The 26,592-nt window shown below is 46.1% G+C and overlaps 2 protein-coding genes and 1 long non-coding RNA gene across 3 annotated transcripts in view; all 3 read right to left on the reverse strand.

Annotated features, from left to right (window-relative positions):
* NUDT3 (nudix hydrolase 3) overlaps positions 1-4,803 on the reverse strand; it is a 37,453-nt gene extending 32,650 nt beyond the window's left edge. Inside the window, exon 1 of the mRNA XM_075909878.2 lies at positions 4,305-4,803. Coding sequence (XP_075765993.1) covers positions 4,305-4,403 — 99 coding nt within the window. The 5' untranslated portion in view covers positions 4,404-4,803. The remainder of the gene's footprint in view (positions 1-4,304) is intronic.
* A 6,395-nt stretch (positions 4,804-11,198) lies between these two features.
* RPS10 (ribosomal protein S10) lies at positions 11,199-24,326 on the reverse strand. The gene is made up of 6 exons (XM_006115637.5): positions 24,169-24,326; positions 22,677-22,826; positions 21,587-21,758; positions 13,197-13,274; positions 12,719-12,774; positions 11,199-11,285 (listed from the first exon to the last, which is right to left on the reverse strand). The coding sequence occupies exons 2-6, from the start codon at positions 22,824-22,826 to the stop codon at positions 11,244-11,246; spliced, it is 498 nt and encodes a 165-aa protein (XP_006115699.1). The 5' UTR covers positions 24,169-24,326; the 3' UTR covers positions 11,199-11,243.
* Positions 24,327-25,463: 1,137 nt separating this feature from the next.
* Positions 25,464-26,592, reverse strand: part of LOC142820869 (uncharacterized) — a 44,172-nt gene continuing 43,043 nt past the window's right edge. Inside the window, exon 5 of the long non-coding RNA XR_012897816.2 lies at positions 25,464-25,535. This is a non-coding gene — a long non-coding RNA (uncharacterized LOC142820869). The remainder of the gene's footprint in view (positions 25,536-26,592) is intronic.

Raw genomic sequence — 26,592 nt, forward strand, 5'->3', positions numbered from 1 at the left:
CCATAAACACTTGGAGCCTGTTTCCACCCCTTACAATAGCAAGGATCCTGCCTTGAGCATGGAATTACAAAGCCACTCAAATTTGGACCATCTGTCCCTCCATCACAACTGGGATGTAAACAGTTACCTGGGAGTCAGCAGCCATGTGGGGGGGAGGAAAGGATAAGGGGCGGAAGCTGCAGCAGGCAGAGGGAGGAGCAGCCCATGCTCCCAGCACCAATGGCTTCAATACAGAGGATTGGAACAGCCCCCCCTTTCACCCAGCCCCATTTAATCAGTTAACTGGTTAAACTTAATGTTTAACCAGATAACTAATTAAATGGGATTTTACATCCTAATCATAGCAGACGAGTATGTAGAGATACAAACACATTGCTTCGAGTGTAACTGAATAGATGTCAAGTTGGCAGCAAACTGATGGCAGCCCCTTCAAAGGGGGCTGAATAGCCAATTCCACTCCTCCAAACCCCAGGGAGGCGTGCAAAGGGGCAAGCCCTAGAAATATCCTCAGCTCAGAGATTCCTCTAGGCCATATGGAGGGCTGGCACTGCCAGGGCTCCTCTGGCCCATCCAACAACTCCAAATCATGCAGCAAGGCAGCCAACGAAAGCAAAGTCCTCAGGTAGTGCAGAAGCTATTCCACGGGCTTGATCTGCACTTTCTAGAGGTGCAACTGCATCCGGGCAGAGTGCAAGACCAGCACCAGCAGGACTAAGTACATGCAGCGCCAGCTGGCATGGAGCCAGTGCAGTGAATTGGATGAAACCACCTCCCCAAAAGTCCTGCCCTGACCCATATAGTTCCTCAGTAGGCATGTTAAATTTACATTATTTCAGAAATTGAGTAGTCAAAAATTCTATCAACTACCCAATAGGAGAAAGTAGCCCCACTCAGTCCCAGTTCATGCCAGGACCAAACCCCACTGTTTCACAGCTCCTACTGCATTTTAAATTGCAGAGCTACAGTGGAGTTTGGTCCCTGATCCAGCACGAGCATGGACTGGGCGGGGCTGCCTGCCCGCCTGGCTCCTAAATTTAGTAGAAGCCGGGCAGGCAGTCCAGCTCATTCCCTGCTCATGCCAGATCGGGGACCAAAACTGCAGATCTGCAATTTAAAACACAGTAGGAGCCGCCCCGGGGGGAGGAAAGAGGGAGGGGCAGGATAGAAGAGGGGAGAAGGGGGAAGAAGGAAGAGAGGAGGGCAAGCTGCCCAGCTCCTACTGCCTTTTAAATTGCAGAGCCGCAGTGGGGTTTGGCCCCAGCACAAGCCAGGACTGAGCTGGGCTACCTGCTCAGCTAGACAGGAACTGTTACCACAGAGTCCCAGTGGGAAGTTGGGACCCCCGTGGCCAGGGGCTGCTGCCAGAGCAGCCTCCCCTGCCCCCTTCCCCCTGCTGCCTCTAATAGAGGTGGGGCGGGGGAGCAGAGACAGTGCTGGGGGTGGGGGGACCGGCTTTTAAGACAGCTCCTGCTCCCTGCACCCAGCTGCCTCCGCTATAAAGGCGGGGGGAGGAGGGGAAGAGAATGTGAGCAGTCTAGACTACTCTCTTACATCCCTAGTCCTCAGCCCTGTTGTCCACCTCATCCATTTCCACCATCACTCCCTCCCACCCTTAGAAGCCTGGCAGGTATGGCTATCAGATATCGTGTAATAATAGTTGTGTAACTAATAATATTTGATGCATGTACATGACTATTTGATAGTCCTTGGGGTAGGGCCGGCAGCCAATGTGCTCCCAGCCTGCTACCCCGCGCTGCTGACATTCTATCAGAGTTTAAAAACCAGCTCCCCGTGCAGACCAGCTCCGCCTGCCACTTCGCAGCAGCCTCCCGTCTCCCTTCCACCCTCCCACCAAGCCAGCTCCCCCACACTGCCTCTGTAGGAGGCAGTGGGCAGGTCCACAGAGCCTGGACGCACGGAGACTCACTTAAAAGCTGGCTCCTCGCATGTATCGGCTCCCGCCTGCCCCGTCATCCTCCATGCTTCTGTCTTTCTATCAGAGGCAGCAGTGCGGGGTGGGAGTGGTGCAGGTGGATCTGGTGCTTGTGAAGAGCCAGTTTAAATCTGGCCCTTCACAGGCACCAGTTCCCGCCTCCCCTTACTGCCTCCAATACAGAGGCGGGGGGGGGGGGGGGGGGGGAGCGAATGTGTGTAATCAACAAGATTAACCAATAAGCCCAGGGCTACTGATTAATTGTATAGCTTCTACATTTTGACATCCCTACAGGCAGGGAGCCAACCACTTTACATTTGAATGGTGTTACAACTCCACATGCCTGGTTGCAATTCCATTTGTTCAGATTTGCCCTGGTTGTCTCACTGTTGGTGATGAGGTGGAAGGACGGGCCAAATGTCAGTGAATGGCATTATTGAAATTTTGTTGTGTCTCCCCTCACAGCCTCAGTTCAGAAATTTCAAGCATATTTAGTTATATTACAATCCAGACACGACAATGAAAATGTACCTAAATACACCTTTCTAGAAATGTGTATAAGAAGTTACCATATATATCTAATCAACTGTATAAAGCTACTTCAGTAAGTGTAATTTTCTTAATTAGGCCCAGCATCATTGCCCCACAAAGCAACCTCTGAAACCACAAGGCTATATTTTTTTCCTTATACTTATTTAAAATTGCAAAATAGTTTCATAGAAATTGGTAAGAAAGGCAGTTCTTTTTGTCTAGGCAAGTTTTTACAAGCATTCAGACCATTTTTAACTGAAATGCTGACATTCTTCACCATGAGAGTACAACTATAAAAAAGGCTTCTTCACCATATTAAATAATAACCAAATGGTATGCTAATTAACTTTCCAGTGATTCCCTTCAGATCTCCTGTATCTACAACTATGATAATGAGGAGAACAAAGACTTTGATACAGCCACCCAGAAACTAGTAAATCAGATCAAGTCAATAGGATTCCATTACATTCATGTAAGAGTATCTCTTGATTTGTTTTAAATATTGTATCACAAATAAGAAGCTTTTCTCTTTAAAAAGGGTTAGAAAAATCATATTTCTAAGTGCAAATTCCATCCCTTTAGCATTACAGACATAAGTATCCTCTATAATTGTTTTCAGGCCAACCAGTTTACATTTAATTCCCACTTCCTCTCAAGCCTTTCTGGCCATTAGTTTCTGGCAATGCATGAGTCCCTTTTATCCCAGTTTCTTTTTATAAATCCAGAGTCATGTTTCCTTTCCCATCTCATGTGATGTGGTAGAGTGAAGCTCTGCCACTGTGGTTAAAGTGCAATCCACTGCCAAATCCCATGCCACGCCATACGAGAGCACTTCACCCTTCAGTGTTTTAAACCTTCAGTTCAGTACTTTTCATCTGCAATCATGTTCACACCATCACTCAACACTGTATCTTACATTTCCTTAAATATGTTTTACAAAAAGTGTTACATTCAATTCACCAAATGTAATATAAACACCTTCAGAAGTCTAGGTTTTGTACGAGGAAAAAAATAACGATTTGCAATGGTTTTATCTTTTTCAGTTGCCCTTAGACTCAGACTCCTGCATCTACTTTATCTACCAAAATCTGTTGTACCTTCCCACACCTCCGGTATGTAAGATAGCAGAAGAGAGAGCTGTCTAGCTCATTAGCAAAATTAAAGCCCCATACACTTCTTGAGCTATAGAACCAAGCGTTTACTCTCTCGAGTCAACCATGGCAAGGACCTTAAATATCTTAGCTCCTGTGAGCCTTCACTCTCTGGGAACACCAGGTTCTTACCTTCCAAGCCTCCCCCCAAAGGTCTCACTCACAATTCCTGCCAGCCCACCCTCCTGAGCGCCTGTCACTTCTAAAAGTGTCTCCGCCTCTACGTTTCCCCAGGCTTAACATTCAGCATTCCCTGCTCATCCTGGTAACAGCACCCCACCAGCTTCCCCCCCCACTGCCTTTTCTTCCCCCTGGTGAGCCACTCAGAAGGCATCGTCCTTTTAGCTCCCTCATTCTCTTGCCAGGCCTCCCACCCACTCTACTCCCAAGCGCCCACACCCGGCCCCAGTCCACTACGGCCCCCTCCTTCCAATCCCCCTAGGCCGCCCCCAGGCCAACCCCTCCCCCATTCTACTGTCTCCCCCTCCCCCACCGCGCCCCCCATTCTACTGTCTCCCCCTCCCCCACCGAGCCCCCCATTCTACTGTCTCCCCCTCCCCCACCGAGCCCCCCATTCTACTGTCTCCCCCTCCCCCACCGAGCCCCCCATTCTACTGTCTCCCCCTCCCCCACCGAGCCCCCCATTCTACTGTCTCCCCCTCCCCCACCGCGCCCCCAGCCCCGCTCACCTCCTCCTCGCTCTCGCTGCGGAAGCAGAGACAGGCCGCCCGCTTCTTGTACCCGTCCCCGTCGTAGGTGCGAGTCTGGTTGGACTTGAGCTTCATCATCCTCCGCCGTGAGGAAGGGCGGGCGGGGCGGGGGGGCAGAAGCGGGGCTCGGCTCCGGGTCGCTGAGAGGAGGAAGGGGCTCGGCGCCGGGGCCTGGGCTCCGGGCGGGGAAGGGGGCCTGAGGGGGTGGGACCCGCCGGTCTCCGGCAGCGGGGAGTGAGGGGACCCGCCTCCCAGGGGAGCCTCTCTCACGCCGGGAGCCTCCGCTACACGCTACGGACGCTGCCGCCTTTCGCCCGCCTCGTCCCCCGCGTCAGCTCCGCGAGCTCGGCCGCCGCCAGCTCTCCGGCCGCCGCCAACGACGACCGCGACGCCATCTTGGGGCACGCTACGCCAACAGCGTAAAGGCACCGGGGCGGCCGTAACGCCCCGCGCGTGAAGCCTCACTCCCCTTCCGGGCCCAGCACGCGCTCTACGCTAGGCACGAGGGTAGACCGGCGCCAGGAATAGGGAGGGCCTTACGCCGTTTGCGGCCCGCGGCGCGGGAGGGGGTGGGGTCGGAAGGCGGACGTTTACGCAAATGGCGCAGGAAGGAACGGCAGACAAACGGTGGCTTTACGCAATGCACCTGGCTTACCCAGCCAGCGTACCTGTCTGGTGGCGAGAGTGCTACGCTACTAGCGCAGCACTGGAGCGCTGCGATTGTTCCATTGTAACAGTACCCGGGAAGGGGGAGACGCGTGAGCTGATGGGGGGGGGGGGGCGATAAAAGTGACTCGAGCCAGCTCAGCACGGGGGGGGGGGAGGTGATTCTTCTGGGGAACCCCCTCCAGCCTGCTAGACAGCTACAATGCTAGCCCCCTGGATCCCTAATTAGGAATATTCCTGCCCCCCTCCCCCCGCACAGACTAAAAAAAGACAGAACTATGTTTCAGCTACACCAGACTAACACGGCTGCATCTTTGTCTCTAGACTAAAAAAGAGGCTCCCTTTGAGTCAGGCTTGCTTAGTCTGCTCCTGCCTAGCACTGGCTCCGAGGCTAAGTGTCTCCTGTTTGCTTGGGAAATTAAAAGGAAGGAGTCGTCTGCTGACAAGCCGCTGGAGTTCGTGGGAATAAGGGGAGAAAGAACCTGATGTCCGGGAGGGGGGAGAACTGGCCCTGACTGGTAGAAGAAAGGTGCCTAAAGCCAGAACTCAAGAGCCGCCGTATTCTTCGCACACCCATTGCTGCTTTCCACCGGAGGAGCTCGAAGCACTGCACCGAGACCGTAATGAATTACACCCGAAGCACAGGCGAGCCACTAGGCTGTGGGGCTAGTTGCATATGTAGTTAGGTATTTATAGCACACCAATCACCACTGAAACACGTGCCTCCTACCTGCAGCTCCCACACAGGCTTGGCAGGCAAATGTAATTTAAAAAAAGGGAGTGGTTTTCACTTATTACAAGTTAAGTCATATGTGCTGTGGCTAATTTATAGTGGAAAAATGCCTCCTCTTCATCAGAAGCCCAATTCTGATTCTGCTATCCTCTGGGACCAAACAGATCATAAAGCCCAGGATAAAGCTGGGGGGAGACAAAGTATTCCAACTGAAAGAGAGCTCCAGCACCAACAGAACAAACTTCTGGCTGTTAGGAGAATCCAACGTCCAGTCACTTTCTTCCAAACTGAAAAACAGCCCGGGGGTTTCCATCATGAACATGACACTCAGTAATAGGTTGGTGAGGCAATATCTTCACTCACTTTGTCTCTCCAGTCATGGGACATAAAGCCTACCATTATGCTGCTTAACTGAGAGCAGTGATAGAAATGTAGCCATGTTAGTCTTTAAAGTGCTACATTGTCCTGCATTTTGCTTCAGCTACCCCAGACTAACAAAATGGTTTATTAGATGATGAGCTTTCGTGGGCCAGACTTGAGGAAGTGGGTCTGGCCCACGAAAGCTCATCATCTAATAAACCATCTTGTTAGTCTTTAAAGTGCTACATTGTCCTGCATTTTGCTTTAACTGAGAGCACTGACACTTCTAGCTAGCAAATTAACCCCCATTTGCTAAACCAGTGAGGGAGGGGGGAAGAAAGGAAGAAATTAATGACAACTGAAAAGCTCTAGTCTAGAGACTCCATGAAGTCAACTAAGGATCTTGATTTTACTTGGAAAACAGCTAGCTACTGTGGTGATGGGTGGCAGCATAAATCCCTAAAATACACCATGGACAGAGGATGCATCTAAATATGGTTAAAACAAGGACAAACACATTTCAGTAACATTGGTTAAAACTCAAGAGGCAATTTTCCTCCCATAAAGAACATTTCTGACACTGGTTTAGTAATATCTATTCTTAACTGAAAGAAAAGGGGCTTAAGCTAGCAGGGCCCCCCATTTTACACAAGTGGGTTCTAATAGCAAGATAATTTCAGCAAAAAGTCCTCTTTGGTATGGGATGCTTTTGCTCTACCCCCCCACAGCAGAACAGGAGATTGACGACTTTCAGGACAGACTACAAGACTCATCTATTCATGGAAAGACGGGAGGGAGTAGGAGAACAGCAATAGTATAACTAGCTCTTTTAAGTAAGAATTATTAACATTACTAAAATATTTCGGTATGTAGTTTTGTAATATTTTTTTCCATGGGCCAAAAGCACAAGCTAGGTTTAATAGAAAACAGAAAGAGTGCTTTATGCTTGAATAGATGATCTCCCATCTACTTTATTTGTAGGTCCTTTGACTATAAAACTAATTGGTGCCATTTACTGGTGTCTTTGTGCCTGGTGTGTCTTGTTTGTCACTATTCTGGCATTTGTTTTACAAACATAAGTCAATTAAAAGTACAAAGGTGTTAATTTTTATAACAGGATGGTGTTCTCATTAGCTTTTTTACTGAGGCAACAGAATGCTAGAGCAAAGTTAGAATTTCCTACTGTTTATACACCCTCATGTATTGCATTCCTGTAGTCTAGACAGAAAGCAACAAACGTGTGCATAAGTGAGGGCAGGTCATGGTCTGCAAGGAGAGAATTAAGTCTCACAGCTAACTGGAAATGATAGGAAGTGTTACTTGTGCCACTTGAGAAATTAGGGGCACTGAGAAACCTAGACACCTTCTACAACCCAAACGATTTAATTGACTGATTGTAGGTATTTGCCTGCAACTGCAGGTTTGTCATAATCTAGGAAAAAGTCAGATTACTAATTTCCACATTGGTCTGAGATTTCCTGAGGAAAGTTCTTGGTGGATTGCTAGTGCAGGGGAGATTTGGGGAATAGGGTGGAGAACAAACTACAGTAACTCATTTCTGCATGCGTGGCCACTGGAAACTGCTGCATAGGAACACAAATCAAAACACACACACCCACGCCTAGAGTGGAGGCGGCTGGCAGAGGGCTGTAACAATTCCAAGAGCCACCCACTCATCTCCCCGCTCTTGCTCAGATGCAGCTCCAGCCAGTTTGTAGCTCTCGTAAACCTCATCCAAACACGAGCTAGATATCTTAATTCCCAAGATCAAAGTTTATGACCACCACTAGCAGGAGGAAGACTGGATTACTGACTACAAGAGGTGACAGCACTGTACCAGGAAGTTCATTTTTAATGGTCAGCATTTCATTACTTTTTTCTAATACTGTACTTCAAGGTGAGCCATCTTTGGTGCATTGTGCTACTTATTGGTATTTAGCATCAAGACATTCACTCACTGGGATTTGTAAATAAGAAAGCAGCAAAGTGACACTGCTTACATTAAAACAATGCTTCTCACACTGTGGGTCATAAGTCTGACCCTGTTATAACAGGGTTGCTAGGGCCAGCATCAGACATTCTGGTACCTGAGACTGAAGCTAGGGCCTGAGCTTTGCCCTGCTGAGCTGAAGACCTCAGGCTCTGGCTTCAGCCCCACTCAAGGTCACGTAGCAATTTTTCTTGTGTTAGGAGGGAGCTGCAATGAAATTTGAGAACCACTGGATTAGAATTCCTCCAAATGAGTTCACATGCAATTAAGTGTCACAGGCAGCTAATGAAACAGACAAAAAGCTAGTGCTGAAAAGACCAAAGATGCATCTCTGATGGAGTATTTATCTAGAAAGCACTTATTCCATATATCAGCATCTCCTGTTAGTGCAAGTAGTATGTGTGTAGATGAAGCAAAACATATTATGTTAACAGGCAAAAAATATGGAAATTGACAAGTCAGTTAAATAAGCACATGCACCTATCCAGCAAGTCTACAGATAATGAGATTATGATGCCTCCATCTATGTAGAGCATAGCAGAAAGTTGATAAGAGCCAGCAGCAAGTGAATGTATCTATTGCTATGTGTTACCCTGGGAAGTGGAGTCTTGCAGGACAAAAAAAGGTAGACAATAACTATGCCTGTTACCTACTTAGAGGGAAAAAAAAACAGGAATCACAGCAGTTACATAGCATCAAGTAAACAGTCCAGAAATACTAACCCACATAATTCATTGTGCAACAGTGATTAGCTAGAAACAAGGAAAGATCAAATGCAACTATAATGACTGGAAATGTTTGCTTGCGTGGCAGGTATCTAGGCTATAAAGTGTACCATTAGATCCAGTGGTTAGGATATCCATACTTAAACTGTAATTTAATTGTGGTAATTCGGCTACATTATAATCTACAGACTTCAGTTAAACTGGAATTCTTGATGTAAAAAAGATGAAAATTAGAGATGGCTGCATTAGAATTAAACTTCCCCAAGTAAAGACGACCACCTAATACACCAATACTCTGTAGTTTAAAAAAAAAAAAAAAAAAACCACCTTCCTTTCATTTTACTCTCCCATCTCTAAAAATAATGAATTACCTTCATCACTGGGGTGTTTATTGGGATTAATTTGTGTCTACTTTTGCAGTGTAACCATTCAGGTTAGCTGAAACAAAAGACAGAACTTTAAAGACTAACAAGATGGTTTATTAGGTGATGAGCTTTCGTGGGCCAGACCCACTTCCTCAGATCCTTTTGTTTCAGCTACACCAGACTAACACCGCTGCATCTCTGTCACCATTCAGGTTAGCAGTCTCATAACTATCATATAATTTGCATTAGGATGACATCTACTGGTGTGATCACATATTGCAAACAGGCCCATCCAAGCCAACAATGGAGATTCAAACCACCAGATTCATCAAATCTAAAAGATAGCAAATGAGTTTCCTTTGAAAAGACTTTCAAGTGTTCTTGGGCTGAGACAGGTAAGCACCGCTTTAAAAAAAAAAAAACACACCTACAAAAACAAAACACACACACAGGAAGTCAGCTTTCTTCCCCGCTCCCCACTGTTCAGGCAGCTTCACTTCTTTACAAGTGTTTGATTCACCTGCAAGTAGGAGTTCATGACTGTTGATGACTCCAGTTGGTTGATCATAGCCCCCCCCCCCCCAAAAAAAACTTGCCTTTCATAATGGTTGTTTGCAACACAAAGTTATACAGCATGCTGCAAGTTCATTTGTTTACTGTTCCAATATTCTGAACACAAGAAATAATGTAGTGATTGTGGGTCATGCGTATGTTTTAATAAAAGCCTCTATCTAAGGAATTTTTCAGTTTGCAGCACAGGACTGTCACAGAACCCACACCTTTTGCTACAGAATCTGATTATACTCGACAGAGTACACATCTATAGCAAGGCAGCCAATTCAGATTGCTTAATTACTTCATGTCCGTTTTTAGTTACAAACAGATCATGTGTGCATAAACAACACTACATTGGAGAAATGGTTGTTTGTCATCCTGCCCCCATATCAAAAGGAAGACAGCTCTATTTTCCCCTATGTTTTGCTAAACATCAGAGACCATAGACTATACTGTTTTACAGTAAATGATTACCTACAGACAGTAAAGAATACATTGATCTTATGAGAACTTTGTACTTTAAGATATGGAAGATCAATAGCTGCTCCCTATTGTCTTGCAGGAGAATTTCCTGAAAGGTTTGGCTTGCAATACAAGCTGATGCAGAGTTCTTGCCACAGAAGCAAAAGATGTGTCAGTTGTTATGAAGGGCTGGGTCCTCTAACCCAGCGGTTCTCAAACATTTTGGGCTCTGGAGCCCTTTACATGCATAAAAATTTATGCGGTGCCCTAGCAGTCCACTGATTGTGTGTGTTGTACCTATCGACGTTTCCAGTTTGTCAACCTCACGGAGCCCCTTGTGTTGTCTCAGGCTCCGTGGAGCAGTTTGAGAAACACTGCTCTAACCTTTCTAAGGCGATGGGGTGTGGTCAAATTACTTCAGTGTCACACCACAGGAATCTTTCAGGACTCAGTATACTTCAGCTGCTTCAACCTCACATTACCCATAATCAGGGCTCAACAAATCCACTTATCTACTTGCCTGTGGCAAGTAGATTTCAGCTGGTCGCCTCATTCACTGGCAGTTCGCGCATGCACAGTACGGGACTGGCGAGTGGTTTTTGCCACGATCGAGCCCTGCCCGTAATACAAGATTAAGCTCTGAAGAGGACTCAAACCTCCATACTGCCTTATTAAAAGAGAGGCCCCATAATATTTACCAGAAATCTACTGTGGACACCCCCTTACTGGAAGCACAGAGGGTACCAGCAGTCCTTACAAGCCACCAGAGAACCCAAAACCCCATGTTCTCCTCCGAAAAGATCCATCAACCTCACTACCAAAATCCTGCAGCAGTAATCTCCTCTCCTATCACTGCTGCGAAGTCAGACTGATTTCCTAGGACCTTGTTTACTCTCCAGAACCCACTTTGTAATCTGGATTATTTTCAACTCTGTCATACCAGAAGGCTTAATAGTATGAGAGGCTGCTCCGCCTTTCTCCAATATTAGCTTCCACACATTGAAATGATACACAGAAGATTTTCACCTATTTTATTATACACAAAAACATGACCAGAGAATTCTACTGAGGAGGCTGACCACGTCCACGACCAAATCCACCTCTCTGTTAAGAAAAAAAAAAAAAAAAAAAAAAAAAAAAAAAAAAGACAGCATTAGAAGTTTGGTCATATCAGCAATTGAAAGTAGCACATCACTTCCAAACCAAATATTAAGTACATTCCAAATACACTGCATCATTTCTTCCCATGATGTGGAATTGTATGCTTTAATCATAAGGAGATCCATTCATTTTGCATGCTACTATTGATCAAGTTCAGCAAACAAAGACTTAAAGATTCATTTCTGAAGTTAATTACCGTATGCACTGAGAGCAAGGTGGAACTCGCACTTGTCAAAAGCACAGCTCTTGGCCTCACCATACTGATCCAAAACATGACTAAGCTAGGAATTCAATCCTGCCCTCCCCTCCTCCCCCCGCCCTTTTCCCCCTCTTCTTTCACACCTATTTATTTTGGGTCTGCACATTCTAAACTCAAAACTCCTGTCATCTGAAGAAGTGGGCTATGCCCACGAAAGCTCATGATGCCATCTATATGCTTTGTTAGTCTATACAGTGCTACCAGACCAGTTTTTGTTTTTTAAATTTATCACTTCTCCACTGTTAGCCTAATGCAGTGGTTCTCAATCTGCGGCCCACTAGAAACCCAATTAGCACATAGCTGCAGTCCATGTGAAATCCTCAGGGCCATACAGTGTATATATGGTGTGGGTGCAGCCCACAATGGTAAATAGTTGCGGATCACACTGATGTATCACCTCCAAGCTAGTCTACTCAAAACTAATACTCTATAGACGTGTGAAGCAACCCTTTCATCAGAAATCCCACAAATATTAAGCCTCCATCTCTCTTTTGACATGAGGTAAGGGATATAGACATTGATTTGCTTAAGAAATTTAACACCTCAAATGAGAGGCATTAAGCGTTACATACAGTAACACATTTAAGACAGATGGGAAAGATAACATATCAAGTTGAAAACAAAGAAAATTTAGCTTGACAGAACCCAATTGCAACTTGAATTATGTGACCACATCACTGAGGTTATGATTTTTCCAAAAGGCTGCCAAAGAATTAAATTACAGATGATCATGGTTTTTGTAGTTTGCTTTCACTTGAAAGATTAGGAACACTGGGGGCTCCCTACCCAGTACTAATCCAAAAATTAGTATCACCTCAGAAGGTCTTCTAAGGACACACAAGCGCTGGTCAGTCAATTATCTCAACCAATGCTATTTAACACGTGAAGTTTTATATGACAGTAGGCCAGGTGGTGTAACTACAGGCTCAAAAGGAACTCCATCTACAGGGAGCACCTTATACTGTTCCAACAGCAAGGTGGTGAATGAATGATGTGAAAAAAATACCATCTCTTCCAGGAACTGCTTGAGTAAAAGCTTTCCTAAAGCATTAACATAAGGAACTAAAAAACACAAACAAACCACCCCACTACACATTGCTCAAATACAGACACTTACAAATTGGAATTCAGTAGCTGCTCCAGCCCCAGCCTCAGCTTTTTTGTCAGAACCAGCTAGAAAGAAGAAAAGGCTTTTTTAGAAAATCAGAAAGCAGAGAGAATCCACTGCCTGGTGTGGATGACAAATTCTTATTCAGGATATACCATCTTTAGCAATGTCAAATGTTTAATACCTTGTGATGTGCACACCATAGGCACTTTTGCAGTGACCTTTTTTTTTTAAACCCAGACAATTGCAAACATTATGCCACATGGGAGCGTGACATGTAAGCGTAACTGCAGTGTAGCAGAAACGACTTGATCAACAGACCCTAGAATCGCCAGGGAAATGGAGGCTTGAGGCCACAGACATTCATCACAAAAGTTATCACGTTACACATCTAAACACTGAAGAAATGTCTTGAAAAGAGATTTAAACGGCACAAATGACAAGTTCAGCCTGGTTAACTCATTCTTGCACTAGACAGGGTACTTACGTGGAGCGGTACTGCGCCTGTAGGTATCTCTGTCAGCCTCTCCCCGAGTAAGACGAGCAGGGCGTTCACCTTCCAGACCTGCAAGTTAGAACAGCATTCTCAATCCAAGGAATCCGATCTAAAGAAGCCTCAATTATGCTACACGTCACGGTACAATTATGCTTCAATACAGGATTAAAGAGACATATTTGCCTGAGCAAATTTGTGACCTCTTTGGGCCACAAATGCAGGCAGCTAAGTTATAAATACAGTTCTCTATCAGATACACTACTAGACATTCTTACAGACCAGCACGACTCCCCTTTCTTGACTACCATATTATTTTCTAGGGATGTAAAAGATGTATTAAGGGTGAGGCTTACCAGTTCACCAGTAAGGGCTGAAGCAGGTTACATGCTGGCTGCTGACCCCACTCCCAGCTTTGCTGGGACTCTGCAGTATAAAGCTTATTTAAGCTTTATATTGTAGAGCCCACAGCATGTGTAATCTCTATAATTCTTAGTGGTCACTTGGCTGTATTTTTAATCCTGTCTTTACATCCCTAAGCCTTTCAGACCCTGATCTGTCTTGCATAACCCAAGTTTCACCTCAAATGCTTACCAAAAAAAACCACAAAAACAAAAAAAACCCACCAACCTTCAGATAAACACTCTCATTGTTACCATAACTAGAAGTCAACAAAAATATAATTTTTTTGCTTACATTTCAGTTTATCATAGAGGGAGCAGTATGAACAAGTAATTGTCTGTATGAATTGGGGATGTTAATGGGTCCTGTGTTAAGCAGTTACCAGTAAGCACCACCCTTAATGGGTGATGTTTACCAGGTACAGTGACTCACTACTTGGGAGCAGCCCACACCTACCCACAATTTGCGTAGCTTATTTCAAGCTACGCAAGACTGTGCAGAGGTACCCTTGATGAGCTGGTTTACCCCTTGAAAGACCTTTGCATACCCCTACTTGAGAGCCACTGTTAAAGACCACATCAATAGTGTTTGAACTAGGACTGCCAACCAAGTAGCTGCTAGCTGGTTAGCAGTTGCTTATCCGTACTGGTTAACTTTAACAACCCTCCTCCCCATGGCTCTGCATTTAAAACTTAGATCAGCAGGCTGGCTCAGCTCCAGTCTGAGTTTAATGAAAAGCACGTAGGGGAGCTGCCTGCCACACCACACTGCTGCCTCTGTATCTGATACAGAGGCAGCAGCATGAGGCGGCAGGCAGGATCAGGTCCATGTGGGCAACTGGTTTAAAATTCCGGCTCTTGCCTGCTGCCCTGCTGTCTGATATAGAGGCAGCAGCATGGAGTTCCAGGGGGCTCCCCTGGAGTAGGGCTGGGAGCACACTGGATGTCGGCTCACACCTGTGGGAGAACAGGGGCACCGAGTAATTGTATAACCCAGAGGTGGAGAACCTAAGGCCCAAGGGCCAGACGCAGCCACCGGCTTGCCTGGATCTGACTCCCAAATATCTGGGCTTCCTTCCCAGCATTGAGGAACCTGTGCTGGTGATCCAGGCCCCTGCCCTTTTCATGGGGCCAGAGCACACAAAATCTACTAGTCTGAGTCCCACTTCTCACTTGTGTGTGGGCCCCAAATGATTTTTTTCTGTGGATCAGAAACCCCTACCCCATGTGTAACCACGAACAATTTTAGTGGTTATGCAATTATTGAAACTATTTCTAACATCCCTAGTTTGAACAATACAAATCTAAACAGAAATCTGATCTAACAGATCCCTTCTACAATTACAAAAGTCATAACTATTTGCTTGCCAAGTCAGACCAATGCAAATACAGCTAAGTTATGTTACCAATTCTGAATTTACAACATACTTTCAACCACACTGGGCTGGACTAAAGTTGAAGGTTAAGATATAAATAACACATCAATATTGTGATTATAATGCCAGACAAATGCACATTTTTACCCAAAATCCCAGATGTACAGAATTCTCTCAGCCCCAAATATTTACCTTTGAGCAAAAAAAACCATCTTATATCTTTAAAACTGCATACATTAGTAAGCCTAAGAAAAGATGGTCTATTAATATTACAAGAAATTAAGCTCAATTCAAATTAAAGGTGAGCAGATGCTTCCAGGGAAGAGGCAGAGCTCAAATTGAAGCCTGGTTAACTTGCTAGTAGGAATGTAAAAGGTTCCCATTATGGTTACAAACCATCTCTCCGCTTCTGGGGAGCAGGCTATCACCCTGTGCTCTGGGCTCGGCGCTATAAGAGTGATAGTGCAGAGCCTGCAGCATGTGTAAGCACTAGGATTTTTAGGGGTTACACAATTTTTTTACATCCCTATTTGCCAGTCTTTGAAACTCTGGGAAAACCCTACTGTCAGTCCTGAAAGATGAATATCTATGCCAGTGACACACAATCCTTCCACACTGTTGTACCCCTTTCTAAAACAATTTGTCTTCTGTACCCGCAAATGTCATCTCACTTCAAAATTTCTTACTTGCTCATTTTTAGCCATATAAATCTATTGGAACATAAGAACGGCCGTACTGGGTCAGACCAAAGGTTCATCTAGCCCAGTATCCTGTCTACCGACAGTGGCCAGCACCAGGTGTCCCAGAGAGGGTGGACCGAAGACAATGATCAAGCGATTTGTCTCCTGCCATCCCTCTCCAGCCTCTGACAAACAGAGGCCAAGGACACCATTTTATCCCCTGGCGAATGGCCTTTTATGGACCTAACCTCCATGAATTTATCCAGCTTCTCTTTAAACTCTATTATAGTCCTAGCCTTCACCGCCTCCTCTGGCAAGGAGTTCCACAGGTGGACAACACGCTGTGTGAAGAAGAACTTCCTTTTATTAGTTTTAAACCTGCTACCCATTAATTTCATTTGGTGTCCTCTAGTTCTTCTATTATGGGAACTAATAAATAACTTTTCTTTATTCACCCTCTCCACACCACTCATGATTTTATAGACCTCTATCATCCCCCCCTCAGTCTCCTCTTTTCTAAACTGATAAGTCCCAGTCTCTTTAGCCTCTCCTCATACGGGACCCGTTCCAAACCCCTAATCATTTTAGTTGCCCTTTTCTGAACCCTTTCCAAGGCCAAAATATCTTTTTTGAGGTGAGGAGACCACATCTGTACACAGTATTCAAGATGTGGGCGTACCATAGTTTTATACAGGGGCAGTAACATGTTCTGCGTCTTATTTTCTATCCCTTTCCTAATAATTCCTAGCATCCTATTTGCCTTTTTGACCGCCGCTGCACTCTGTGTGGAAGTTTTCAGAGAACTGTCCACAGTAACTCCAAGATCTCTTTCCTGATTTGTCATAGCCAAATTAGCCATTTTGTTGCCCAATCACTCAGTTTGGTGAGATCTTCTTGGAGTCCCTCACAGTCTGCTTCTGTCTTGACTATCCTAAACAGTTTGGTATCATCTGCAAACTTTACTACCTCACTGCTTACCCCTTTCTCCAGATCATTTATGAATAAGTTGAAAAGGATTGGTCCCAGGACTGACCCTTGGGGTACACCACTAGTTACCCCTCTCCAATCTGAAAATTTACCATTTATTCCTACCCTTTGTTTCCTGTCTTTTAACCAGTTCTCAATCCAAGAAAGGACCTTCCCTCTTATCCCATGGCCATGTAATTTACACAAGAGCCTTTGGTGAGGGACCTTGTCAAAGGCTTTCTGAAAATCCAAGTATACTATATCTACTGGATCCCCCTTGTCCGCATGTTTGTTAACCCCTTCAAAGAACTCTAATAGATTAGTAAGACAGGATTTCCCTTTACAGAAACCATGTTGACTTTTGTCCAACAAATTAATATTGTGAAGCATGTAGAAGAACATATTCTTTACTATTGTTTCGACTAATTTGCCCGGAATATGAATACTGCATTTAAATTTCAGTGTATAGTATATAGAGCAGTATAAACAAGCCACTGTATAAAACTTTAGTTTGTACTGATTTCACAGGTGTTTTTTTATGTAGCTTGTTGTAAAACTAGACATATCTAGATGGGTTGATGTACTCCCTAGAACAGTGGTCTCCAACCTTTACACCCAAGATCACTTTTTAAATGACAGAACAAGCCAAGATCTACCGCCCCGCCCCTTCTTTGAAGACCTGCCCTCTCTGTTCTCCTTCTCGCCATGCTGCTTCCCCCCCCCCCCCCCAATTCTTCTGTACGAAGAAGTTTTTCCAACATTTGGCCTGTCTAGTCTTGACCAAATGTCAGAAAAAACCCTTCTTTTGGAAGCGCCCTTATTCCTCGTGGAAAGAGGAATATAGGGGTGACCAAAAGATCATGCTTGCTCTTCCACTAAAAGAAGTGGAAGAACAAATGCATCCCTGGATGCAGAAGCGTTTTTCTGGGGTATCTCCGGAATCCTGAAAAACTCCTGCAGTCTAGACGTACCCTCGCTGGGTTGAGACAGGATGTGTAGGCTCCGGGGTAGGAATGAGGGATTTGGGTGTGGGAAGGGATGCAAGGTGCAAGCTCCGGGAGGAAATCTGGATGCAGGAGGAAGTGGATAAGGGAACGCTGGCTTAGGGAGGGAGTTCCAGGCCGGGCAGTGTTGGGGTCAGATGTAGGGTTAGGGTACTAAGTAAGCCACAGACTTCTGGATGTGAGGGTTTAGGAATTTGGGTTGGGGTATGTGCGGAGCTCAGGGCAGGGGGGTTCCAGTGTATGACAGGCTGAGATCTAGGGTCTGGGGAAAGGGGAGTGCAGGAGTGTCATGATGCTCTGGCCAGATGGGGGCGTGGCCCCCATTGGGGGTTTGTTGGCCAGGCTTCCTTTTCAAATAAAATACTATGTCAAACACAAAAAGTTTCTGCATTATCTTTATTTCTGAGAAGGGCAGGGAACCTGTTTGGACAGGGTGCCAGTGGGGACAGGTTTCTGAGGCCGGGGAGTGGGGAGATGGAACAGGAGGCTGGGGAGAGGGGACAGATGCGAGTGGGGGCAGAGAGTCCCCTGCTAGTGCCTCCTCCCAGGATTCTCCACCCCCTCTCCCCCCCCCCCGAGGGATGTCGGCACATGCCTCCCACAGCGCAGCCAAACCTCCGCAGGCGCCTGCCCTAGGGCCAAACCCCCTTTCCCATGGCAGGGCCAAACCCCCACGGGCCCCTCTCCTGTGGCGGGGCCAAAGCCCCTCTCCCGCGGACCCCTACCCCAGGGCCAAATCCCCCCTCGCGTAGCGCAGCGAAACCCCCATGGATGCCTGACCTGGGCCAAACCCCGGGGCTGACCCCCGCTCCCGCGACACAGGGAAACCCCTGCGCTCAGCTCACCCCTCTGGCGCCGGCGGCGCAGGGACCTCCTCTAGGGCTGACGCCCCCTCCCTCAGCACGCAACAGAGCTGTGGGAAAGGAGCAGCTCACGCACTTCCAAAACCCCCGGAAGTGACGCGGGCTTCAGACAGGACTTCTGTCCACCCTGCAGGAAGCCGGCACTACACTGGAGGTAGATAGTGGGGCTTCTCGGGGGTGGGGGAAAAAAATGGGAGGATGGGGGTGCCCAAACACCTCGTGATCGACCAGTTGATCACAATTGACGGGTGGGTGACCACGACCCTAGAAGGACTGTTTATTCCCCAGGGTACATGTACCACTGGTTGAGGGTCACTGTCCTACACCTAGGGATGTTAAATTTAGCGTAATCAACTAGTCAATGGAATTTCCATTTACTCTTAATATATTTAAAAGGCTGAAGTGCAGTGGGGGTACCCAGTGCGAGCCGGGACAGTTGATTCCCAGCTTGCGCCTGGTCCCTGCTACCTCCTACAGAGATGGTGCTGGGGAGAAAACCAGCTTTTAAGCCAGTTCCCCCCAGCACTAGCTCCTGCTCACTCCATTTGCTGTGGGGTGAGAGGTCAGAGTTTTCAAAATGCTTTTGCCATAGGATACTTTCCTATGATTTTATTTTTATATGGAGATATACCTCTCATATAGAACTGGAAGGGACCTTGAGAGGTCATCAAGTCCAGTCCCCTGCCCTCATGGCAGGACTAAGTACCATCCCTGACAGATTTGCCCCAGATTCCTAAATGACCCCTCTCAAGGACTGAACTCACAACCCTGGGTTTAGCAGGCCAATGTGCAAACCACTGAGCTACCCCTCCCCCCAAATGATAAATCTATGGGACACAGTTGTTGAACCAGAGTTCAGCTACACCCACTTCCTCTCATTCCCCTGAGCAAAGAGAGCTGTCTGTTGGGTAGTTCTGGTCTTGACAAAGCTCTGGGCACTAAGAAATGCAGTGCCGGTCTACCCTGAAGCTTGCAGTCAAACATTATTACATGCCTAATAAGCTTACAAAAACTTGAAATGCCATAATCTACACAACAGTACTAGGGATGTAAAATCCTGTTTCATTGGTTAAACAGGTAAACACACTGCTAATACTACATTTATCCAATTATATGGGTTCCTCCAGCCTAGTTGTTCCTCCCCACACTCCTGCCAGGCTATGGGCAGGGGAAGGCATTGTCTTCCCAAGCCACTAACCTGGCACCATCCACACTCCACCCCCAGAATGCTTAATGTAGATAGGTCCAGGGAGGCTGGGGCTGCACCCATGCACTCTCCTCCCCTCAGTTAGGGTGGCGGTCGGGGGTCACATGCGCGCATGGCTTGCTTCCCTGCAAGGGTGGGTGTGGGGAAGTAGCTTGGCTATGGTGGGGACGGGGTGGGGCCGTTGCAGAAGGGACGGGTTCACCCCTTCACTAACCAACCATGGACAGGGGGGCTGCTTCTGGTTACTGGGTAACCATTTAACTGACTACCCGTAAACAGTACTTGAGAATATAATTCACACACTTTAAAATATCATTTGCCTTGAACAAAAAAAAAGTCAATCACATTAGTTATTGCAACTGGACAATAGGTCTAGCTCTATCAGTGTCTTAGTTAACATCATTTAAGCTAAACTTAAAAAAAATATATAGTCTGGTAGCACTTTAAAGACTAACAAAACATTTAGATGGTGGTATAAGCTTTTTTGGGCACAGCCCACTTCTTCAGATGACCATCTACATGTTTTGTTAGTCTTTAAAGTGCTACCAGACTGTGTCATTTTTTTAAGTTTATCCTGTACAAACTTAACTCTGCTACCCCCTGAAGCATCATTTGAGCTGTACAGTGGATAGGGTTTAAGACTTCTGTGCTATACACACTGAGATAAATAAGGCAATAGCTATCAGCAGAGAAGCTTCAAAGAAAATTTTAGCCTGCTAATTTCTCACACTTACAAGCTCTTCTGTATAGTCCGGCACCTCACAGGAAGGACAAAGACAAACTGGGGACCTTACAGACCCAGCATCAAGTGGCATTAAATACATTCAAACCTCGCAATACTGGTGAAGGTATTTTCCTGGAAATGGAAATTAAACCATTTGCTCAAAGTAGGGGTGTGAAAGGTTAACCGGTAAGCATCTCCCGTTGAGGTGATGCTTACCGGTTCTGGTTAACTGCTGGAGCAGCTCTCTGCCTGGTGCAAACAGGGGCTGCTTTGTCCTTCCTGAGCAGCCCATGTCCATAGTAGAAATAGGCTTGTTGAAGGGCAGGGGCTGCTCCAGCTGGGCTGGAGTGCCCCACTGCTCTTTAATCTGTTACCCAATTACAAGATTTTACAACCCTAGCTCAAAAGGTGCTACTGTCTCTCTGGATAACATAGAAAGGTTACAGGTACAAACCCTCACACATTTTGTGTTGAGCACAAGGTTAGGAAGCAAATAAGCAACAATAAAACAACTTATTCACCTTCAGTTTTCATAGTCTTTAGTGTTACAAACAAAACCTAAAAGCTATTTTCGGGAGTATAAACTTTTTCTACAGACACACAATAGCATCTGTTCACACCCAAAGAAATTTGCAAGACATTCATACTGTTCAATTAAACACTAATACCTAAGAAAATGAGGTGGCAGGCCATCAGCTAGCATGCAGCACAGTACATAATAGGGATGTGAAAGTAACCCATGAGCCTTGGCTCATCAGTTAATGTTCACAGTTACACACAGGCTCCCAGTACACAAGGGAAGCCGTCTTAACAGCCGGCTCCTGGGGAGTTTGCCCCCCCTGCGCCCACACTGCTGCCTCTGTAGCTTTAAAACTATATATTTATTTCCTTGATACTTTCATTAGTTCTCATTCTCATGGTGACTCTCAAATTTTTCAACTTCCTTTTTGATCTGCAGACACCTGAAACGGAGAACCTTCCTACTCACCAAAGATCGCATTTGCCCTTTTGGTCAACACATGGCACTAGCTCATGTTAAGCTGATTATCCACCATAACTGTGCAATCCAGCAACCTCAACTTTAATTTACACCATTCTTCCCTCCTTCCCATATCACCCATCCAACAGTCCCCTGGAAGTTACTTCTATTAACCAGTGCTTACCTTTAGGCCGCGGTCTGCCAGTCTCAGGGCGGCTACGGCGCAGTGTGGCAGGCACAATCTCAGGGGGTAGATGAAGATAATCGCGCAAATATTGGATACCCTCATTAGTCAGATACCAATAAAAGTGCCTCCAAGCAAACTGTTCCTTAACGTAGCCACGGGATTTCAGTGACTATGGAGAGAAATTGTGGTTAACCTTTTTGCAGTTCCTTAAAGTGGATTATTTCTTCAAACATGATCACTCAGATCTCTGTAGTAGTTTATTTGGGGGGGGGGGGGATAGGGTGGAGCACTGACAACTACACATTCATACTCCATGAGACCAATTCAAGAGTCACTATGCAAAACTGAACTATAATGATGCTAAAATCATAGTTCAGAGAGGACTGTGACTCTTGTGCAACACAATATAAAAACTTTCTACAGTTTGTGTAGGATTTATGAAATTAATATGCAAAAACAATTATTCTGCAAGAAAAAGCGAAGTCCACTGGAGTTGCTGTTTTCTCTCTCCTTAAAGAGAAGTACATGATGAACCTATATAATCCAGGATTCTCTGGTCCAGCAATATCCATGGTTATTGCTGGACCAGAGAGCCCCAGCTGGCCAGGTTAAGGGGTTCAAATGGTGGTGGAAAGCGCAGCCCTAGCAGGAGCAAGGTTGGTGCAATGGGAGAACACAGCTCTGCCTGGGCTAGAGGCAGCTGGGAGCACAGCCCTGGCTGGTGGGGACTGACACAGTGGGGAGCAAAGGCATGGACAGCATAGCAGAAGAGACAGCTGGGGACTAACACAGTGGGAAGCGCAGCACTGGCACATTGGGGAGCACGGACTGGAGCGTGGTCCCGGCCCTAGGAGGGGAGTACAGCCTCAGCAGGGCCAAGGGCAGCAAGGCTAACAGCCATGAGGGAGCCTTGACATCTCTTGGTCTGGCAAACCCTGTGGTTTGGGACCACTCAGGTCCCAGACCAGGAAGGAACCATCTGTAAGGCCATCATTACTTAGATGATGCTCAAACCAATGAGGCCCCAAAACAGAAATTAAAGCTGCTTTTACAACTCCATGTACACCCACAAATTAATACTTCACACCTGCATGGCTTTCATTACATGGAGGTTGGGTACATTCTTGTCTGCCAGCTCTGGGTGTTTAGGCATGTGAACATCTTTCTTGGCCACCATCACTCCCTCCTTAAAAAGGAGTTCGTAGATGGCAATTCGGTTCTTCTTGGGCATCAACATCTAGAATGAGAAACAAGTAGTAAACTTGTAGTATACATTAGCGTGCTACTAGATCTAATAACTGGATGTATTTTATTTTACATCACTTGAGTCCACTGGACCTTCAGTAATTCACTGAGCAAAGTACTATCTTTAACCAAGCTGGAAATTATGAACATCCTTGCTGCATATGAACTGGCAAGATGTATGGAAGTTTGCTACAAGATGTAAGATTACATAGATTAGTTGCTCAGAAGCCTGTGTTATGCTGCACTAGGAAGAGCAAGCAAAGTAGCCTTTTTGATGACAGATATATTTGTAAACAGAATCTAAAAGAGAATAATTGCAAACATGCATTCAGTTGTCTCCAGACTTACTTTCTACTGATTTTAATTCACTCTCCCTGCCAATAAAAGCTACACGTACTTAATGAGTGCTTTAAGCAAAGTCCCCGATACTTAAGTGCTTCAAATGTACAAAACTAGTGCAGCATAATGAACAGCATCAACAAGCTATTAGAGGGTCTACTGAAATAAAAAGCTACTTAGAAAATTGTAAATGTATATTCATATGATAGTCTCACAGTTAAGAGGGTCCATAAAAACAATAACTGCCCATCACTACAGTGACAAAAAGGATGTTTTGGCTTTGGGTCACTTCTTTCTAATTAACATTCGCACAGCACCTAACTGCAAAAATTATGTTCACGGGCCATACAGAGAAAAAAAGAACATGTCCCACATGCATGGGAGCCATGGAAAACCCATCACTAAGCAACAGGAAAATAACTTTTCAGCACTTTGGTGCAGTTCATGCACAACTTGCCACCCAGTCTCAATGACTCTGGGCTGGGCAGGATGGACTTGATGAGCACCTGAGGTCTCTCCCAGCTCTGATTCTATGAAGACTTTTCCATCACACCTTCCCGCAGTACAGGGAAAGCCGGACCCTCTTCCATACCAGCAGGGCTGGAGATTTACAAGGGCTGCAGGTTTACACTGCCTCAGTTTACAAGGTAGACAGCAGAAATCGGATTTCCCAGTTTAGCCTACCCAACCCATCCCCTCGACCCTACCAAGAGCACTGCGTAGCTTCTCCCACCCACCCAATACACAAGCAGCTTTCCAGGCACTCATTTCTCCCCCATACCCCGGTGGCCCAGCATAACATCCAGCCCTAGGCCGCAAGCGCCCCCGCCCCACTTGGGGCCTAGCTCCCTCTAGTCCCCGAGGGCCCTCCCGGGAAATATCCCCATAGACATGTGGCGCAGGGTGCCCGCCCGCCGCCGAGAGCCAAGCCGGGGTCCCAGGCCGCAGGATGGCGGCGATGGGAGAGAGATGAAGCAGCTGGAGCGCGGACGTACCGTGGCGGTAAGAGTAAGCCCAAGAGCTGGAAAGGAAAGAGCATGCGCAGGGCGGTCTCTTCCGGCCTGCCGCGAAGGACCCCACGCAACAGCGGCACAAGCGACTAATCGAGTGCCGGGGGGAAATCGCGTTAGGACCCCTCTCCTTGAGCAGAACACATGGGTAGCTGTACCAGTGCCTGAATGGGAAATGCCACCTGCATTTAATTGCAGGTTGGGAGGGAAGTGGAAATGGAAGTTAAGTGGCTTCTGATGTTGGGTGCTTCATTTTTTTTAACGTGTCTAATTTAAAATAACAAGGTCCTGATTTCTAGAGCTCCATTGAGTCTAGTGATATCAGCCTCTCTGACAATTTAGCCAAGTCTGTTATCTAAAGCTGAGCACCCAAACCCAGAGAGACCTGTTCTGTTCAGGCCATATTGAATGAATAGTGACATTGGCTCCCCCTGCAACATGACCCACCATGCTACTTTCAAATCCCTGCAGATTACTGTCATCTGGTGCACTGGAGCCAGAGAAGTCATCTCCTGTCCCCAGTCCTGCACCCACAAAGCCCCATTTGAAATCTGTGGGACTCCACGCAGACACAGGGTGATTCGGCTTATCCATTTGCAGGATCATGGTCAGTGTTAATACACTGTGTTGTCAGTTCTCTTCATAACCAGCCTAAGTAAAACTCGTCTTTGATCCTCTGGTCTAGTCAACAGAAATTCCTCAGATTTTAGGGTACAGTAGCATATCTGTGTTGCTGTAGCTATGCTGGCACAATACAGTAGATGCAGCCTATGCCAAAGGAAAGGGCTTTTCTAGTTTATGAATGCCATCTCCCCAAGCATCAGTAGCTAGGTCAATGAAAGCAGTCTTCTGCTGACCTAGCTGCATCTACACTTAAATTGACACTATTTTGGACAGAGGTGTGGATTGACAGATATTGCTATGTTGACTTAAATTTTAAGCATAGACCAGGTCACAGAATTCTAATGAAATTCTAGTCTACTACAGCAGCATAGCTACTGCACTGCAGTTGTACTGCTCTCTGCTCTAGCACCATAGCATAGATGCTGCCTACATTGACAAAAGGGGTTTTTCCACCTAAGAGATGATAGCTAGATGGCTGGCAGAATTCTTTCAGAAGTATTGAACAGTTGACAATCAGAACCACAGCAGATCTTGCTTTTGGCACTCAAAACATCCCACCTACTCTAACATACTTTGCCTTGTATTTTACTGGAACTTCATACTCTTTGTACAAATGTATGGTTTTGTGCCATGGATATAACAATAGAGGTACTGACCCTTAAAAAGAAATGCTGTCCTGTATTCTTCTTACTGATGTCCTCTCGTTCCTTTGAATGTAGATGGATGCCCTAATTTAAATTCAGATTAGACAGGCATTTGCAAAAATCTAAGCAAAATCAACAATCAGTCAAATATTAAATAAAGTATATGGGTCTTGTATCATGGCCTCCACTGGCTGCTAGACCCTGGATCATATGAGCTGCTAAGGGAAATTAATTCTAATGAACACACAAACAACTATTGAAGCATTCCACTGTAAAAGCCCTAAACAACATTGCTAATGGAGTGATTACTGTATAGCAAATCACTATTGTACTTTGGAGCCTTTGGTCCTTAGCTATCCAATATTGCAGTTTGTATCTATATCTATATATTTTAAAAATGTGCATCTCTGTGCTTGTCCATCTGTGAGTCTGTTTGTGAGTCTTCCCTGGGAGAAAGCTCCCCCTGCCCTGGGAAGGGTCGGGGGGAGGGAGAGAGCCCCTGGGCCCTCACCCCCACCCCAAGAGGGGCCAAAGGGTAAGAAGAAAGCCCCTGGCAGCCCCTCCTGAAAGAAGTCCGGGGGGAAGGAGGAAGCCCCTGGTGCACGCATGCGCGCGCACACACGCACCAGAAGGGGCCAGAGGAGAGGGAGAGATCCCCCAGTTGCCCCTCCTGCAATCCCACACCCCTGGCCTTCTCCCCTAAGACCCCCAAATTTCCCAGGCCTTGCCCTGACTCTGGCACCCCCTACACACCACCAGCCCCTTGCCTTGAAGTCTTCTAGTACATTTATATATGAGAAAAACAGGGACCCACCATCATTGAGAAAGCGGGACAAATTAAATACCTATGGAACAAGGAGAGGCAGGACATCTTTTTATTATATTATTTTTGCATTTGTATGTAATAACATGGCTATATAAATTTAATTATTCTGCTCCCACCAGAGGGCAGGAGGTTCCTCATCCAGTTTGCATTACCACACAGAAATCTTAAAGCGCTTCCATCAAAGAACATATCTATTTAGCAGTCCACAGGTCTGTGTAAAGAGAATGTTGTCTTTGTTGAGGTAATAAACAATATAAGGCCCACACCACATACAAACATTTTGGTCCTCTCTGGTGACTGAATCTGTGATTTGGA

Source organism: Pelodiscus sinensis, chromosome 27 (genome assembly GCF_052426305.1).
Source record: "Pelodiscus sinensis isolate ZL-2025 chromosome 27, ASM5242630v1, whole genome shotgun sequence".
Lineage (NCBI taxonomy): Eukaryota > Metazoa > Chordata > Testudines > Trionychidae > Pelodiscus > Pelodiscus sinensis.